Below are 17434 nucleotides of genomic sequence, written 5' to 3' on the forward strand. Positions count from 1 at the left end.
CCTGTTTTTTTTGTGCCCAGAAGTAGATTAAACATGGTCTGACCAGATCACTATCATTCTAATTTATTCCCAGTCAGTGTTAGATTAGCTAGGGGTGAGCAAGGGCGAGCCAGGATTTTTGATTCTGTTCCCTATTGCAAATCCAGTAGTTTGGATAATGTGGGCCTGTGATGTTGCCCCACACACACACAGCCTGCTGACATCTGATTGATGGCCCTGTGAACCTGTTCTAACACTCAAGAAACTAAGGAAGAAGCAAGAAGGTTTCGCGGTGATTTAGACTCAGTTGTGGGAGTGGCAAAGCGAATGGCAGATGCAGTATAACGTGGAAAAATATGAAGTTATACACTTCAGTGTGAAAAACAGAAAGGAACAGTACTGAGGGGTGACCTTACAGAGGTTTATAAAATCATGAGGGGCATAGATAAGGTGAACAGCAAAGGTCTTTCCTCCAGGGTAGGGGAGTCCAAAACTAGAGGGCATAAGTTTAAGGTGTGAGGGGTAAGATTTAAAAAGGGACTTGATGGGTAACTTTTTCACACAGAGGATGGTGCATAAATGAAATGAGCTGCCAGAAGAAGAAATAGATGCAGGTATGTTACAACATTTAAAAGACATTTGGACAAGTACATGAATAAGAAGGGTTCAGAGGGATATGGGCCAAATGTTCGCAAATGGGACGAGTTTAGTTTTAGAAACTTGGTCGGCGTGGATGAGTTGGACCGAAGCGTCTGTTTCCATCCTGTATGACTCTATGCTTTATCAGGAAGTGTGGATGTGCAAAGAGATCTAGGTGTTCTTATGCACCAGTCAATGAAAGTAGACAACAGCAAAGGTACAGCAAAGAATTAAGAAGGCGTCTGTTGCAAGAGGATTTAAATTCAGAATTTAGTTTTTTACAAGGCCTTGGTCTGACCGCATGCAGCTTTGGTTCTCATGTCTAAGACAGGATACTTGCCAACAAGGAGACGTAGGAGAAAGTGAGAACTGCAGATGCTGGAGAGTCAGTCCAAAGGTGTGGCGCTGGAAAAACACAGCAGGTCAGGCAGCATCTGAGGAGCAGGAGAGTCGACATTTCGGACATAAGCCCTTCATCAGCAATGTAGGGGGATGAAGGTAGCTCGAAAGGTGATAGGTCAGAGTGGAGGGTGGAGTGCCCTTCGGACATAACCACACCGGGGCATTCTTCCTCCAGACGTTTGGTGGCTTGGATTTGGCAGAGGAGGCTGCCCAGGACTTGCACGTCCTTGGGGGAATGTAGCGGGGGTTCACTCGACTGATACCGGCGATGACAGGACTGTCCCATGAGGAGAAATTGGTTCAAATTGACTTGTATTCATTAGGTGAGAAAGTGAGGACTGCAGATGCTGGAGAGTCAGAGTTGAAAAGTGCGGAGCAGAAAAAGCACAGCAGGTCAGGCAGCATCCGAGGAGCAGGAGAGTCGATGTTTGCGGGCATAAGCCCTTCATCAGAAATGATGAGAGGGGATCGGATTTGACCACAGAAGGCTTTGAAGGCCAAGTTACTGCATGTATTCAAGAGCTAGATACATAGGGGCATCGGGAGAAAGTGGGAATAGGGCAGTGAGATAGAAGAACAACCATGATCATAGTGAATGATGAAGCAGGCTCAAAGGGCTGAATGGCCTCCTCCTGTTCCTGGTTTCTATGTACCTCGATACTGAGGAGGTTAGTGAAGAGGATTAAATTGAAGAGAAAAAGTTACTTGTCAACCATTTAGGAGAGAAAAATACATAAAATGATATTTGAGTAAGGAAGATAGCTCAATGCTTGAGGTGAATACTTGAACCTTATTTTTCTCTTTTGGAAGATGACTGTCTTCTGCTGGTTATGGTTTGTGGTTTTCAGCATTTATTATTCTTTAAACCTCCATAGAAAGGTTGGGAAACAGAAATGGTGTTATCCTTCTATTACATTGGAACTTTCAACCAAGGTATGTTTCACTTCAAAAGATAACTCCGTTAGTTCATTGACAAATGGATGAAAATATTTAACACTTTTGCAGAGAGAATCAGATGCCAGCTTTTATTTACATGACAAGGGAAACTGTTAACTGTGACAAAAGAAGGTAGGTGCATGATTGTGTATCAGTCTCAGGATTGCGTAGAAAAAAACTCTCATTCCAGAAGTACTATTTATAAACCAGTTACAGAACTCAATAATAACATGCTAAGAGAGACCTGCACTTGAATAAAATCCAGCTGTGATTTTATATATTGTTTCGTTACTGTCCTAATCATGCATTAAAGATGACAGCAACAGTCCAGTTGAAAATATTCTTAGGCATTTCCTCAGGAGCAAGGCTGACTTGCTTCCATTCTGGTTCAATAGTTTCTGAAATGGCTGGTAAGTCCAGAGTGTGACCTGTAGACTTTGTCATGAGGGGCAGGTGGTGCTTGAAAATTTGCATGGCTAGGTTGTTTGGCAGAGTAGTATGTTCTCTCGGGTTCCTCGCCTTCACCTCTGCTTTCCCCTAACAAGGTCTGTCTCTGTTTTTGGTGGCGTTCGGAGTAAACCATCTCCATTTTGGTCAGCCACGGACAATGGAGATATTTGATCCCTTTAAGACACTATGAGGACATCCAAAAAAGCATTTCTGCTGAGCTCCCAGGAATCTCCTGCTATGAATGAATTCAGTAGTCATTTCGGGAATCTGATGTCAGACATCTGTCCTATCCATCGGAGCTGGCAAAGTACTCAGATAAGTAAGAGGTGTGCGTGTAGAGAGAGAAGCCCTTTTTTTTCCCTCACTGGCAATTTACGTTTGACAGTAGACAAATGCTACTCAATGTTCATTTTGCTTTTTCTTTAATACAGTGAAAGGTGGTGCACATATATGAACAATGCCAAAGGTTTGGACTCAACAAGTGATATGCCACGCATATCATTATTTATTGAAATACTGAAAAATTCCATCAGTGTAAAGAAACTCTTGGCAAGAAGTTGCATGACAGTCTGTCATTCCACTTGTTATAGTACACTTAGAGTAGAGTAATGAACCAAGTAACTGCTTACTGAGTTAGAAGCTGAATGGTCTGAAATCCATTGCAGCTGCAGAACATCAGCAATACATAGATAGTACTGACAAGACAGAATGTTTGTTCACACAAAAGAGCACAATAATAACAGTAAAAGCTTAACATTATTTCGTGATCTGTGTCTGTTTATATTTACTATCAGGACTTGCCAGGCAAAACAATTACTTCAGCTGTTTCTTATAACCCCTTGTGTTGGGCAGTGTGAGAGGAATCCGTTGTTGGCCAGGCAATGTCCTTGAAGTTGCTAGGTAGAACTGTTCTGATTGAATTCTGGGCAATGCACCATATAATACTTTCCAAAATAATTGTAAACAACAAAACAGAGAATTAGCTTCACAATGTTCTGTAAGACATCAGTAATGGGGTTTCCTACAACCTGAAGCAGGCAGCTAAGTACAGAAAGGAGACGCAGCCCACCTATCTGTAATTTGTGGCAGACAAAGCTAGTTCAGTGCTTGTGTCCATTGAAGTAAGTGTCACGGTTTTACATTCTGCACTGCAGTGAGACCATGGAATACAGAAAACATAAGCTAACTACAGTCTTTGGTATAGAACATACAGTTTACAAGACAATTTATTTAATGCAAGATTTCAACTTTAAATCTTTCCATTCAGCTAAAAGATGAAGCCATAGTTCACATCATTTGCAGCAGATTTATCCTTTTTTTTTAACATTTTCAGATTTGTACTATATATATATAATATATATTTAAATGAACTGTGTGATTCTTTTTAAGATATATGTTTGTCCCTGAACTGACTGTAGCTGCTGATTTTCGAAAGGCGCTACAGTGAACAAATGCATTTATTTGGCTTTGTTATTCTTGCGTTCTTACACAAAAGGTGAAACAATGAAGAAATAAATTAGTAACATAATTGTCTACACTTTAAACCATGATGTACAATATAAATGGTACTATTCCAATAACAAAGCCAACAGTCCTGAAAAAGAACTAATTGTTTATACAATCTCAATAAGTGATCATGTGGCCAAAGATCTGTCTGTTCAAATTAAAGTCTTAGTGAGATTCCCTTTTTTGATTTTAGTGTCTCACGACATAATTAAGTACTGGTAAAAAAGTTACCGATTAAACATAATTAAGGAAATCATTGCTTTGCAATTCAGGTCATTACAGTTCTTTCCCACAGGAGCTAGTAAATGTAAACACCTTTGTTTGCTGAATTTACAGTATTAATACTTCAATTATATTCTTCCGCGTATTCAGATTCACAGAAATAAGGCAAGACTCACTTAACTGTGACATCACAAATTTAATACTAGTACATTAAGTATTAAGAATTGTGAATGTGAAATGAGTTTTTTTTAAATCCAAGTTAAGTTATAGTTTTATTCCCCTCTCGTTATTGTTCTGCAGCAGGCTTTGGTCTACTTCAAATAGCATGTACGCTTTGGCGAAAAGAACCTAAATGGGTAGGTAAGATGGTTGTCAAACTAATTGCTTGACAGATGGTTTCTTGCAACCTTTGCAGGCCTCACACATAGATAGGGTCTGGTAATTTGAACGAGCAAATGGAGAGTGAAGCCAACTACAGGCAAGCCTTTAGATCCCCTATCAGGTACCACATTGATGATCACTGGGGAAATAGCTTTGGGGAAGGAGGAGAATCGAGAAGGTTATGACGGCTCATTACTGTTACCACATTTGCTTTGTATCCCACATGCTTTGAAATTTAAGGGTTTCTTAGTGCACTTGAAGCCCTAACTGTATTGCCATTAGTGCACAACTCCCATGCTTTTTCTTAAATTTCCTAGAATTAGTGGTCAATCTGAACAAATCGGAAACAATGGTGTGATATTAATTTGATATCGAGTTTGACAAAGTGAACTTCACATGGGTAAGCGCTTCCTTAAAAGGCTTCACAGAGGTTTCCTTTGGGAGGTGGGGGTTGGGTAGCACAGGTGTGATGGGTTCACAGTTGGCAGATTCCATGGCAACACCCTGATACATCACTTGTGTCCTGATGAACAGATCTCATTAGGTTGTCCTCTTTCCATCTAGTGCACTGAAAGGTTTTTGTTGTTTTCTTTTTAAGGAAAAAAAATGACGCTGCTTATTGCAGCTTAGAATTTCTGCTCATCGATGCAAAGGCCCCCCGAATCTAGTTTTAGGCCCGCTTAGCATGCAGCATTTCAATGAGAAGATTGTTGCAGGGTACATCTCCATTCAGGTGCTTGTAGTAGAGGTATTCTTCGGCCTGCATGCTAATAGCCCGGATTTCTGGTAATCGCAGGAGAAGCTGTCCAAACTTATCTGTTTGCTGAGGGTAGTTACACATCGTATAGTCTAGCAGTGCAGCGTTAACTTGTTCCTGAACACTTTCAACAAGGTGGTAGTTCTCCAAGTTTTTTACATCTGAAAGAAATAGTTGAACCATGATTAATATCCAATTACAGCAGTCAGGGATGAAGGATTGGGTGGGGGAGGGAGGGGGGTGTTAAGAAATAATGAGATGCAAAAAAAACCTAATTTGTAAATTTTCCCCTTTAGTCTATTCTAAAAGTACAGACTAAAGTTCAATGAGAATTTATGTTCAACAGATGGCTTTTTTAAAATCTAACATGCAAGCAGGACAAATACAATTAATCATGTCAATTAAAAATAAAAATGTTGCAAATACACAGCATGTCAACCAAGATCCAAACAAAGATGTATTGGATGAAACGCTTAATAATTATGACCTAATTTTGTTCAGGTCTGTCTTTGCTCATTTGAGAGAATTTGTTTCTTTTTCAGTCCTATTGAGAAGATGAAGCTGTTACCTTTCTTTCATATTCGTCAAAGAAAGAACAAACAGAACACAGAGAAGTTAAGGAGCATTTCTAGGTTAAAGTGTTTTTCACATTCAGCACGAGAAACCATTGTGACCACTACCACATGACCAAGGCCCAGCCCCCTCATTTGCTGCATACATTTCCAAATTGTACATAGTACACAGCTCTAATCCCTGATTAATTTACAAACTTGAGGTTGAATTAATATCCAAACCTTTAACTGTAAATCGTAGTTCAAAGCTGACAATCCTCTTGTTTCAGTTTGACATCTCTAAATGATTCTGTAACCTTTGACCTGTGCAAGAACTGCTAATGAACCATCTGGTACACTCCGATAGCTCTTAAAATAATCTGCAGCACCAGCCTTCAGACAGACTCTCTTCTTGACAGATGAGTTGGACGTAAATGAAGTGTATGTCCTTCATAAAAGATACTATATTGGAATACCCTTTGACCTTAAAACATTATTGAAATTTCTTCTTTTATAATGGCACCATGAGTCTTCTCAATCCTCACTGGTTTCTCAGTTCATTTTCATGAGTAACTCCTTTGAGATAACCCTGGCTTCGGGCATTGTCAATCATGCAATGAATGTAACTTTAAACTCCCAAAATCTTCTCATCTTCCTCACGAGTTGCGATTTCTGAATTTTAAAAAATTTGGCTGTTAAGAAACAGATACATGGACCATACAAAGGGCCTCCCAATGAAGCCTTATCCTGGTTACTTTCTTAGTACAGTACAGCCCATTATTTTTGAAATGAGGAGTCACATAGCAGATAGTTGCACACAGACATTTTTGGAATGCAGTACTGTGACCCCGTCGTCCATCGTCAAACTAACCCTTCAAACAGATTATTTCCATCATTCAAATGGTGGAAATGAATTTAAATCAATACCAGGCATTAAACGGTCCGAGGCCTACAAACTTGTCTCTTGAATTCCACTGTGCTGGAAGCTTCTCACCCATTCCACTATTTTACACTGACATAAGATAGTATCAAATCTTAGAGTCAGTTAACTTTATTAATTGATTTCATTCGAATTGGCTCAGCAGCAAGAGCTGACCAACATTTGCACGTGGACTCAGAACATCTGAAAAACATTCATAATACATTTTCTGTTCTAACGAGAAAAGAACATATAAAATAATGATGTAATTAAAGACCTGGAGAGGAATTTTCAAAGCAAATCTTGAAATGTGAATAATTATTAATCATAGCCAGTGGGAAAGCAGCTTCTCCTAGTTCATTGTGCTGTGATATCTTTCATAATCCATTAAATATTATTCACTTAGGGATTAATTACCAATTGTTTGCATGAACCTGCCCCTCTACAATCTTCTAGTGTCTATCTATGCATTTTATAATGTGAGTGCAAAGTAGACTATTACACGTTGAATTTATAGTTCAGTTTAACTGTTAATGCAGTTATTAGTTGATATTAGGCAGTACAGAACTTGGGTATTGTTGAAATGTTTAGCCAAAGCTTTTTGTATTGCACATATTGGGACAATTTGCAAGAAATTCTATGATGTGAAGGTGCTGGTGTTGGGCTGGGGTGGACAAAGTTAAAAATCATATAACACCAGGTTATAGTCCAACAGGTTGATTTGGAAGTACAAGCTTTTGGAGCACTGCTCCTTCGTCAGGTAGCTACAATCTTGTACTTCCAAATAAACCTGTTGGACTATAACCTGTTGTTGTGTGATTTTTAACCAAAAGATATGAGAGAGACAGCATTTGAGGAGAGTGACGAAGGACTGTTTCACATCTGTGAAGACCATACAGAAGTGGCATTGTTGACTCTTAACTCCAGATGACACAAGTTTCACTTCAAAGGTAGACACTTTATTAGTGAACAGCCGATGAGAGATTCTGGGTGACACCAAAAGGATCCCTGTAGCCTTCTTGTGGTGGCACCCTTCGCTGAATCTCTGGACATTACATGCAAGCAGTATATTTTATACCTTGTTCAGATGTGACTAATACAAAGTTCTTAACATCACATCAGATTGCTATTATGTTGTTAAAACAGGTATTTCTCAATTTTACAATGGCTCATGATGGCTACCTTCCTGTGACATATATCGAATTGTTCACAGGAGCTTGTTACTGTATTATTCACAATCTTTTGTTAATAGGAAGGGAGATAGATAATAGGATTTAGTATTGTCCTCATTGTTGGTCTTCACATACACTTATTAATAGGTAAGGAAGTGTGTTAGTAGGAACAGGAGGCAGTCAATAAAATTTACAACTACGGCTGACAGTCTTATTCAGGGAAACAAATGTCTTTGCTCGGGGCTGGGAGCAAAATACACACATATGGCTCCAGATGATTTTGGCAGTTTAGAGGTAGCCACCACCGACTGTGATTTCTGGTCTCAGCCTGTCAAATGACAGGTACACAATCAAACATACAGTGAGTCACTCTAATAGGGGATCTTTAATCCTTGAGTTCCCAATACTCCAAACTCTATGATAGGCCAGTAAATTAGAATTTTTTGGGGGGCTTCTCAAACTTCATCATTGCATAGCAATAACAATATCATATTCATGAGCTCATGTGATATTATAAGCCTATTCACCACTGAACCACTTAAGGAAGCCATAGACATTTGTACTGCAGCACCTTACCATGGTGGTCTCAACCTGCCCCCATCGTGTGAAATTGGTATTCTCTAAACTTATTAACTCCGCAATTCACACAGTTTAGTTCAGATTTTTTAAAAAAAGATATGAACTCCCAAGTAGATGTGTTGTCATGGGATCGCTGTCAGGCCCAACTCTCTCGTGCATCTTTGTTGGGCCCCCATGGGTGATGTTGATGGTAGTGACCCCAATCTCATATTTGCATATATCCAATACGAAGGCCAAATACGCTCCATCCTGCCCTCAAATTTGCCCTTCCTTGCTGTCCCAGTCGAGAAATTGAACAGTGGGTTCACTATTAATGTCTAACACAAGGCTCCCTTCACTGGTCACTTTACATGTTGGGACTTCTATAGGTCCACAGGTGAAAATATTGGCCGCATTATTAACCTCACAAATGTTGCATGAGTCAGAGAGCATCAAAGCCAACCTGCAGGAGGAACAGCTACCATGAACGAATTCATCTGGCTGTGTTGCGCGCAAACCCATGATCAGGCCAAGGGTGATTACTTTTGGTGCTGAAAAGTGCCCTTCTTCCTCGGATTATATTATTTCAAATGTCTCAGCAACAAGTTAAGCTGTTGGTGAATTTAGCAGTTTCACAATGCTGCTACGCAGGAGAAACACAACGGGTGTTTGTCACTAACTGGATCCAATATTAATCGTGATTGGACAACATTTGCTAAATAAAGAACTATTTAAGAATTATACTGAGATTAAGCAAATCAGGATTGTCAGTCGACCCTGCAAAGTGGTGTGTGTAGTGGAAGCTGCACATAATGGCCAAGTCGTCATTGGAGCAACACAAACTAGAATTGCTCATTAGGACCCTGTGCAAACTGAAATGAGGTGGACTCCATGGGAGTTACTGGCCAGGAAATTGACGATTCTGATCGGCAATTTACTTTTGGAGGGTCTGGAAACCCCTTACTGTTGGAGAACCTGAGGGATCTGCTTCTGCTAAGTTAATAGTTAATGAGTTTAAAAACCCCATCTAACTTTCGGGTAACTATTAAGCTGATGCTAAACTAGCAATGCCACATTATCTCCCCACCCCCCAACTACATCTCCTCTGACCACTCACTAGACATCAGACTACCATTGAACCCTTCCCCTGAAATAATCTCACCACAACACAAAATGACTCAACCACACTGGAAGACCCCCAACTCCTCACTGCCAGGATGAAAATTCTTTGGCCCTGACAATCCAAATGCCAATGAGCCTGACAACCCTACCCAATCATCCTTATTGCCCAATTGCCTGGACATCCCTTCTACTTGCAACTTCCCTCCCTCTTTGGCCCCACATCCACCTTGCTGGCCTAACCCATCACCGTCTGGCTTCAACACCACACCCTTGCCAGTCCTTAATACTCTCCCACCCCTGCCTGACCCAATGCCTCATCTTATCTGCCACCCTCTTCACTGTCTGGACCTACCATCCATCCTTTTCAGTCACACCCCCCACCTCCTATCTCCAACATTCCCCCAGTGGCTGACCTACCATTGCTCACCTGGCTCTCTACTTAGCTGACACCCTACAAGCCTGGTGCACTACTCACTGGCATCCTTACAGGCAGACTACCAACCTCGCACCGTATTCCTTTGCCATCCAAGCACCTCAACTAACTGCCAGGCTAACCCCACACTTATCTCACATGCTTACTCTTCCCCACTTGTACTGCTGGATATTTACACGGCACATTGACCTAAATGGGGCATGGTATGATTTGGTGAAGAATCCAGTTTGAAGTTCCCAGCTAGAAATGCAGAGTTCAGTGTTAATATAAAAATAAATGAGCAGTGTGTCAATACGACTGTGATGACAAACCCTTGGAATATTTGGGCCATTACTACACAGGGCCATATTTTTTGCAGATAGAAAAATCAACAATATATGCACACATTTATACCTGTTTCAATTCAACGGATAGCCATTCTTTGGTTCATTTCTCAGGACAATGTCTTGGCCAATCAGATTCAAACTGTTTAGTTTAAAATGTAAACAAAACTTGGCATTTAACTGTCAATCATCATTTACCAGCGCATTCTCCATGCACTCCCTCTTCCAATCTGCCTCGACTTGCTAACAAATCAGTGATCTCTACTCATACAGTATAAGCAGTTTTCCCTTTACTTCAGTATTTCTTGTGAATTGTCCTAATGAATATAAGACAAAACTTTTTGACTAAATATGTCTATTGGATGTTGAGTCCTGGTTTTATTGGGAGCTAGTTAATCTATTTACTGTGCAATCTGGGAAAATTTGTGCACACGTCAGCACAAAACCACATAACATAGTTTGTGTATTTTGCAGATTCTTTTGAGTATTGATTCTTTCAAACCACAAAGTAACATTTGCAGAAATCATTTTCTCACAAAATATCATGAGACTATCAAATGATGTTACAATCTCAGAGCAGGCCACCCATGTTAATGTTATGATCTGGTTCGGAACCTGTAACTCTTATTTTTAAAAGCAAACAAAAGGTGTGATCCCAGATACTTTCTAAGAGAATAGAGCCATGCAATTCCACTGTTCTGAATAAATAACGCTAAGTTGAAATAATATTGAAATCTACAATACAGATAATTTATATTAGCCAGTATTGACATGTGTTATTTGTGGGTAATACATGAAGCAACGCATGGCACACATTAAATAACAAATGTGATCAAGACAGATCCCATGGATTTCTCAGTAACCAGCTCCCCTCCATTTGGGGTGTTACTGATATGGTGGGCCATTGAGAATCTCATTAAACTTCAGGGGACTGCACTTTTTCCCTTTGCTGATCCAGCCTTGAACTCGATTTCAATGGATGCTCTGTCATACATTGCCTCAATAACTGCTTCTATTCTAGTCAATCATCCTCCTGTACTGGGTATGCTCCTCTGGACTCTGAAAATCACACTCCAGTACCTACTCACAGCCACAATTCTAGCTTTTAGCTGACAGCTAGTTTCAAGATGGACCTTTCCTACAATTCTCCGAGAAATCTAATCATGCTAGACTGCATCAAATAGACACCTCTTGTGGCTTTCAGCCCCACTCTCAGCTTTACTGCCGATGTATTAGGCACTGAGTTTCTTGCGAGTCACCACAACTTCCAAGATTTTTCCGAAGCCCTGACTACCTAGTAACTCTGAGCATGTGGCCTTAGTTCTAACAGTGCTGAGGTATCCAGCCACTCTTGCTGTGGTCAGTGCAGTACCCAGACAATTCCACTGCCTTTCCTGCAATACAGGTAAAAATCAGCACTTCTAATATGGAATCTACTGTCAGTCACATGCAAACGTTTGGTCTCTAAACTTTTGAACAGCTTTCTGTGACCTCCCCAAATTGTCCTAGTGACCTATTGAAAACCTTGTTGATGTTGGTGCTGGATTCTTGCTCTGGTGCCTTATATAACTGTAAACCATCCTCGGACACTATTTAATTAGATTAGATTCTCTACAGTGTGGAAACAGGCCCAACAAGTCCATACCACCCCTCCGAAGAGACACTCAACCAAACCCATTCCCCTACTCTATACTTACCCCTGACTAATGCAACTAACACTGTGGGCAATTTAACCTGGCCAATTCACCTGACCTGCACATCTTTGGATTGCGGGAGGAAACCGGAGCACCCAGAGGAAACCCACGCAGACACGGGGAGAATGTACAAACTCCACACAGACAGGCGGGAATCAAACCCAAATTGTAGCCTTTCTTCATTTGTTGGATCGTGAATTTCGGTTGAATGCAGGAACCTTTGGCCAAAAGAAAGCTTTTGCCTCCTTCTGGTCTTTTTTTCTGCTAATAGCTCATGTATGGCCCATGCACTGTTGCTCTCCCACTCTTTGGGATACTTAATTTTGTTGGTCTATTCTTGTTGAGGGAAAATTCCCATTCACATCTGTCTAATTTCCTAAGCTTCCTTGTTCATTATTATCAGTCCAAATGTTAAAATTCATTGTGAGGGGACATTAGTGAATTTTTCTACTTGTTTTCTTTGACCTTATATTCATTGCCCAAAATAAGTATTTTACTTCTTTCAATTTTCTCAGTGCCTGTAATTATTTGAGAAACTTCTGTCTTCATTTCTTCAATGAGCCTTGCTTTATTACTTCATCTCTGAAGGCCTCAACTTATCCTCATCACTTTCTTTAAAGAAACCTGATGTATCTAAAGGAGTTCTGAGGTGAGGCAGAATAAAATGTGGCACATATTCTAGTATTGGTCGTTGGTCAGTACTGTGATACTCTTCTTTTGACTTGCAATCTGATGCTTCACGCGATCATCAGAAGACCAGACTTAGAATCAGAACTACCGTATCGGTAATTCCTTCACACGTCAGACTACAATCAATTATCACTCTAAAATGATTCAGTTTTTCGTCTTAACCAATAGTGATCTTTATTTTCTTGATTTAGTCAGTCACCTACATTATTTTGTAAGGATAGACTTCTCCTTGAATTGATAGAAGTCTCTTTGTGCAGGGTGGGGCACCTGGGATATGATTCCACAGCTTTGGATTTCATGTAACTCTACAACCTGCAGCCTTGCTATTAAGTAGGACCCTTTCACATTAATGATTACCTGTTCCTATATGCATTATCTTTTATTTAAAACTGCATTAAGAATCTTCTGCCATATTTCAGCCCATCTACATAATTGATCAGCTTTAGATAGACTGGGACTAATTTACTTTCAACTCATTATCTGTCCACAGAGTTTCACCTCATCAGCAATTTTAATAGTACCACTCTTCTATAATATTTATAAATATTATAAACAGCAGAGGTCCTAGAACACATCTCAGGAACTCAGTGCACCATTTACCATTTTGCATCACCTCTCCATCTGTTGTAAAAATGAGTTCTTAATCCATTTGGTCAATGTTATCATCTAACCTGCAAGACCTAGTCTTCCTTACCAATCCCATGAAAACGTTTTGTTGACTGTCATTTGAAAATCTATTCACTATCATGGGGCTTTGCAAATTTGGCACCAGTACTCAAAGGGTTTCAAGCTGAAATTTTGGCAGGGTTGTGGGTGGGGGGTGATTTCTGAACTCCCAGTCACCAACCCCTGCCAGGGAGTTGCATCCACATTTTACCAGCTGTGATTTTGCTCTCTCAGTTCCCCTTTCCCACTTGTTCTCACTGAGGGGTCACGGCAATAATCATGACACAGTGGGGAAGGAAGATTTGGGAAGCACTACACCACCATCTCAAAGGATTATCAGTTTGTCAGGCATGAATTTGACAATCATACTATTTGTCAATTATGATATCGGTGATCTTTTCACATTCTTTTATAGCATTCTGTAGAATATAATTAATCAGTTGTATTCCCCACTACAAACTCTAGAGGTAACAGACTTACAACTATAGGCCCTGGGCCTTAATGTCTTTCCACAAAATATCTCAAATTTGTCTTGCTTAAATATACTTAGCCTTTAGTATGAATCCTGATTAAAGTTTTGTTACATATTTCACAAATTTTTCTCACCTCTTCAGTATGTCTTGTTACTTCTACTTTGTTTTTTCTTTGGTTAAAAAAAGTTTTCATTCTGTTCTCCCGAAGTATAAACATCAATATAAATTTTCCTGGTTTTTTTTCGGTATGGTTTCCCAGTTAATTTTTCCACAAAGACTTCTCTCATGGCTTCAAATCTGCTTTTAAACTTTCCTAGCGTTACATTTTTGTTTTTGGCCATAATTTTGATGGCCAATGATCGCTAGATTGATCAACTTAATTGTAACAGCATCATAGTGAAGACCAGTTTTTAAAAAAATCTTGCTCATGTCCATCCACTTAAAGACAACTGGATAGCAATTAGAAATTACTTGTCAGAGTCAGATGTACAGCACAGAAACAGACCTTTTGGTCCAACTTGTCCATGCTGACGAAATATCCTAAACCAATCTAGTCCCATTTTTCAGCATTTGGCCCTTATCCCTCTTAATCCTTCCTATTCATATACCTATCCAGGTGCCTTTTCGATGCTGTAATTGTACCAGCCTCCACCACCTCTGGCAGTTCATTCTATATGCACACCATCCTCTGTGTGAAAATGTTGCCCCTTAGGTCCCTTTTAAATCTTGCCCCTCTCACCTTAAACTTGTGCCCTCTAATTTCAGACTCTCCTTTCCTATTCATATACCTATCCAGATGCCTTTTCGATGCTGTAATTGTACCAGCCTCCACCACCTCTGGCAGTTCATTCTATATCCACACCATCCTCTGTGTGAAAATGTTGCCCCTTAGGTCCCTTTTAAATCTTGCCCCTCTCACCTTAAACTTGTGCCCTCTAATTTCAGACTCTCCTAATTTGGGAAAAAAAAAAACTTTGGCTATTCACCATATCTATGCCCCTCACGATTTTATGAACTTCTCTAATGTCACTACTCAGCCTCCTCTTTATGCTCGGTCAGCTGTAGTCATTGCACCGTGTTCCGATTTGGTGGGGTCGCTAAACCCGGCCTAGTTTAGAAGATTGAATCTTTCTTATCTGTGTGGTTTACTGTTAAAAACTGCAAGAAAGCTATGCAGTGGGACACTTGGTGAAAAGTCAAACATTCTAATATTTTGCTTAATTACATTTCAAATGGAAATTGGTTCTTGCCTGCTACATTTCTATATTTGGTCAGTCTTCATTTCCTAATTCTACTGTGACAAACCAAATTTGCTCCTGCACTCAAACACCTCAGTCTGTATGATGATAAAGTGCTTCAGATATAGAAATCAAATGACTTCAGACTGAATGGTTCTTGCTTTTTCTTTCAAATTTTGGAGTTAATTATATTTAATATGGAGCTTCTCTCATTTATTTCACTGAGGTTGCCTGGGTTATACAACCTGGCAGGTTAGATTTTACACTGATCCAGAAATTTACTGGCTTCTGGAGATCGATGCAAATTTGGGAAGTACATAACTAAGATCATATTGTGGATAACATTCTCTTGTTAAACTGAAAGTATAATTTTAAAACAATTTTGTTCAGAAATTAAGCTACATATTGCTTAAAAATGTTAATAATGAAGTGCTGCCCACGAATATATCTGTTTTGGTCCCCGTAATACAAATTTGGAAAATGTACATATCCTCTTGAGCAGCCAACAGTTTTCTCTGATGCACCGCAATGAGCAGCAAAGCATCAGCACCAATACTCTATAGCATCATATTTTTCAGAGTCTCAACTCTGTGTCACTAGGTAAAGCTTTAAACTTTGGTGGAAGGGTATATTGGTAGGAGCACTCATTACATAACCTATACAGCTTCCTTTCAAAGCAAATTGCAGGATCAAAGCAATCGCACAACATAATGGGCACGGCATACACCAGGTTGCTATTCTGCTCCTTCACATTTTACACCATTTGTAAAACTGAAAACTCAGCCCATTGTTTTTCAGCTCTGAAAGTGCTTTGGAGGTATTATAACTGCTAGAGTTTGTGCCTTTTCCAATACCTTTTTTCATGGTCACACAGAGCTTCAGTCAATCTACAGACCAAGCCTATCTAGAACCAAAAGATCTATGCATATTTCCTGCACAGGTTTACGATACTGTATACAAGTCTAGCAAGTTATTTGGGTACATATTAATCAACCACTAAAGAATACAGAAACTGACCATCAAATCTTCCAATCACCTCAGTGGATTAGAAAAAAAAAAGTATAACAGACAAACAACTATACAATAACTGTTCACTACATCGTGGAAAAAACAGGCAAACTACATTTCACCAATACAAACTCTTACAACTGTTTAAAATCAAAGGGAATTCTCAGTACATTATTAGAAGCAATGGCAAAATTGTCTCACCTCATTCTCTGTCAGAAGGGCAGGACAATTTTTAGTTTGGTAAACTGACTGATTTGTGCACCTAGCCAATACTCTTTCCCAGAAGTGCTTATTGTCTGAAAATGCAGCCATTCTGTCAAGGGAAAAGTTTCTAATTAAAAGGGATTCAACATTGGGCTGGAAGGGTTTATTTCCAGAGCATGGGTGGAAGCCACTGCTTGTGTCTGTTGTCTGGAAGCTCTGGCCCTGCAGTGAGGTCAGCTCTCCCAGGAACTGAAGGAAGAGGATAACCTATCCCATCGAGCAGGTGTGGCTAGAAGTGACAGAAGAAGTTCAGTTTGGACACTTCAAACTGAAACCATACATCAAGAGCATCCAGGATGCCGGGAAGCAGGAAAGCAAATCGGCATTATATTTTCAGGTGCCACTTTCCCAGCGTTGTCCTGCACATCACTCCTCAGATTAACACACCTTCAGCTTCACTCACTCATTCCTCTCTTTCCAGTCACCTTACATTGCCACTTGAGTAGCCAACCCTCTCTCTTACCTTCAGCTGATTATCCCTCTTGGCCACGCCTAACAGTCAAATGTTGAGAGTGGCACACTGGTTAGCACTGCTGCCTCACATTCCCAGGGTCTTGCGTTCAATTCCAGCTTTGGGTCACAGTGTGGAGTTCATGTGTTCTTCTGTTCCCGTCAGGTGCATTGGTTTTTCTCTCTCAGTCCAAAAATGTTAGGTCGATTAGCCATGCTAAATTGCCCTGTAGTGTCCAGGGATGTACAGGTTTGGGGGATTAGTCATGGTAAATGTGGAGGGATGGGGATAGAGCAGGGGTGGCAGTGGGTCTGGGATGATCTTTGGAGGGGCGGTGCATTTCCGGCCCAATGGCCTCTTTCTTCACTTTAGGGATTCTATGAGGTCCTTTCCACCTCTCCTTTATAAATACCTACATCCACCTGCTTTCTCTATTCTTAGGAGAATAAAGTAGTTCAAATCAGTGACAGGCACAGACCAGGGTGGGAGTTGGCGGGAAATGAACATTTCTACAGTGACAGGTACCTTGTTGGCCATTGGTCTTGCACTTGCTTCACTAGGAAAGAGATCTTGTTGGAGGAGGTTGTAGATGTCTGCAGT

At 40.2% G+C, this 17434-nt stretch overlaps 1 protein-coding gene across 2 annotated transcripts in view; it reads right to left on the reverse strand.

Annotated features, from left to right (window-relative positions):
• Window positions 1-1933: 1933 nt before the first annotated feature.
• The window catches only part of nr5a2 (nuclear receptor subfamily 5, group A, member 2), a 190586-nt gene continuing 175085 nt past the window's right edge, over window positions 1934-17434 (reverse strand). For both annotated transcript variants that reach the window (XM_043699746.1, XM_043699748.1), the window contains exon 8: window positions 1934-5433. In XM_043699746.1, coding sequence (XP_043555681.1) covers window positions 5186-5433 — 248 coding nt within the window. In that variant the 3' untranslated portion in view covers window positions 1934-5185. The remainder of the gene's footprint in view (window positions 5434-17434) is intronic.

This window comes from Chiloscyllium plagiosum, chromosome 11 (assembly GCF_004010195.1).
Source record: "Chiloscyllium plagiosum isolate BGI_BamShark_2017 chromosome 11, ASM401019v2, whole genome shotgun sequence".
Taxonomy (NCBI): Eukaryota; Metazoa; Chordata; class Chondrichthyes; order Orectolobiformes; family Hemiscylliidae; genus Chiloscyllium; species Chiloscyllium plagiosum.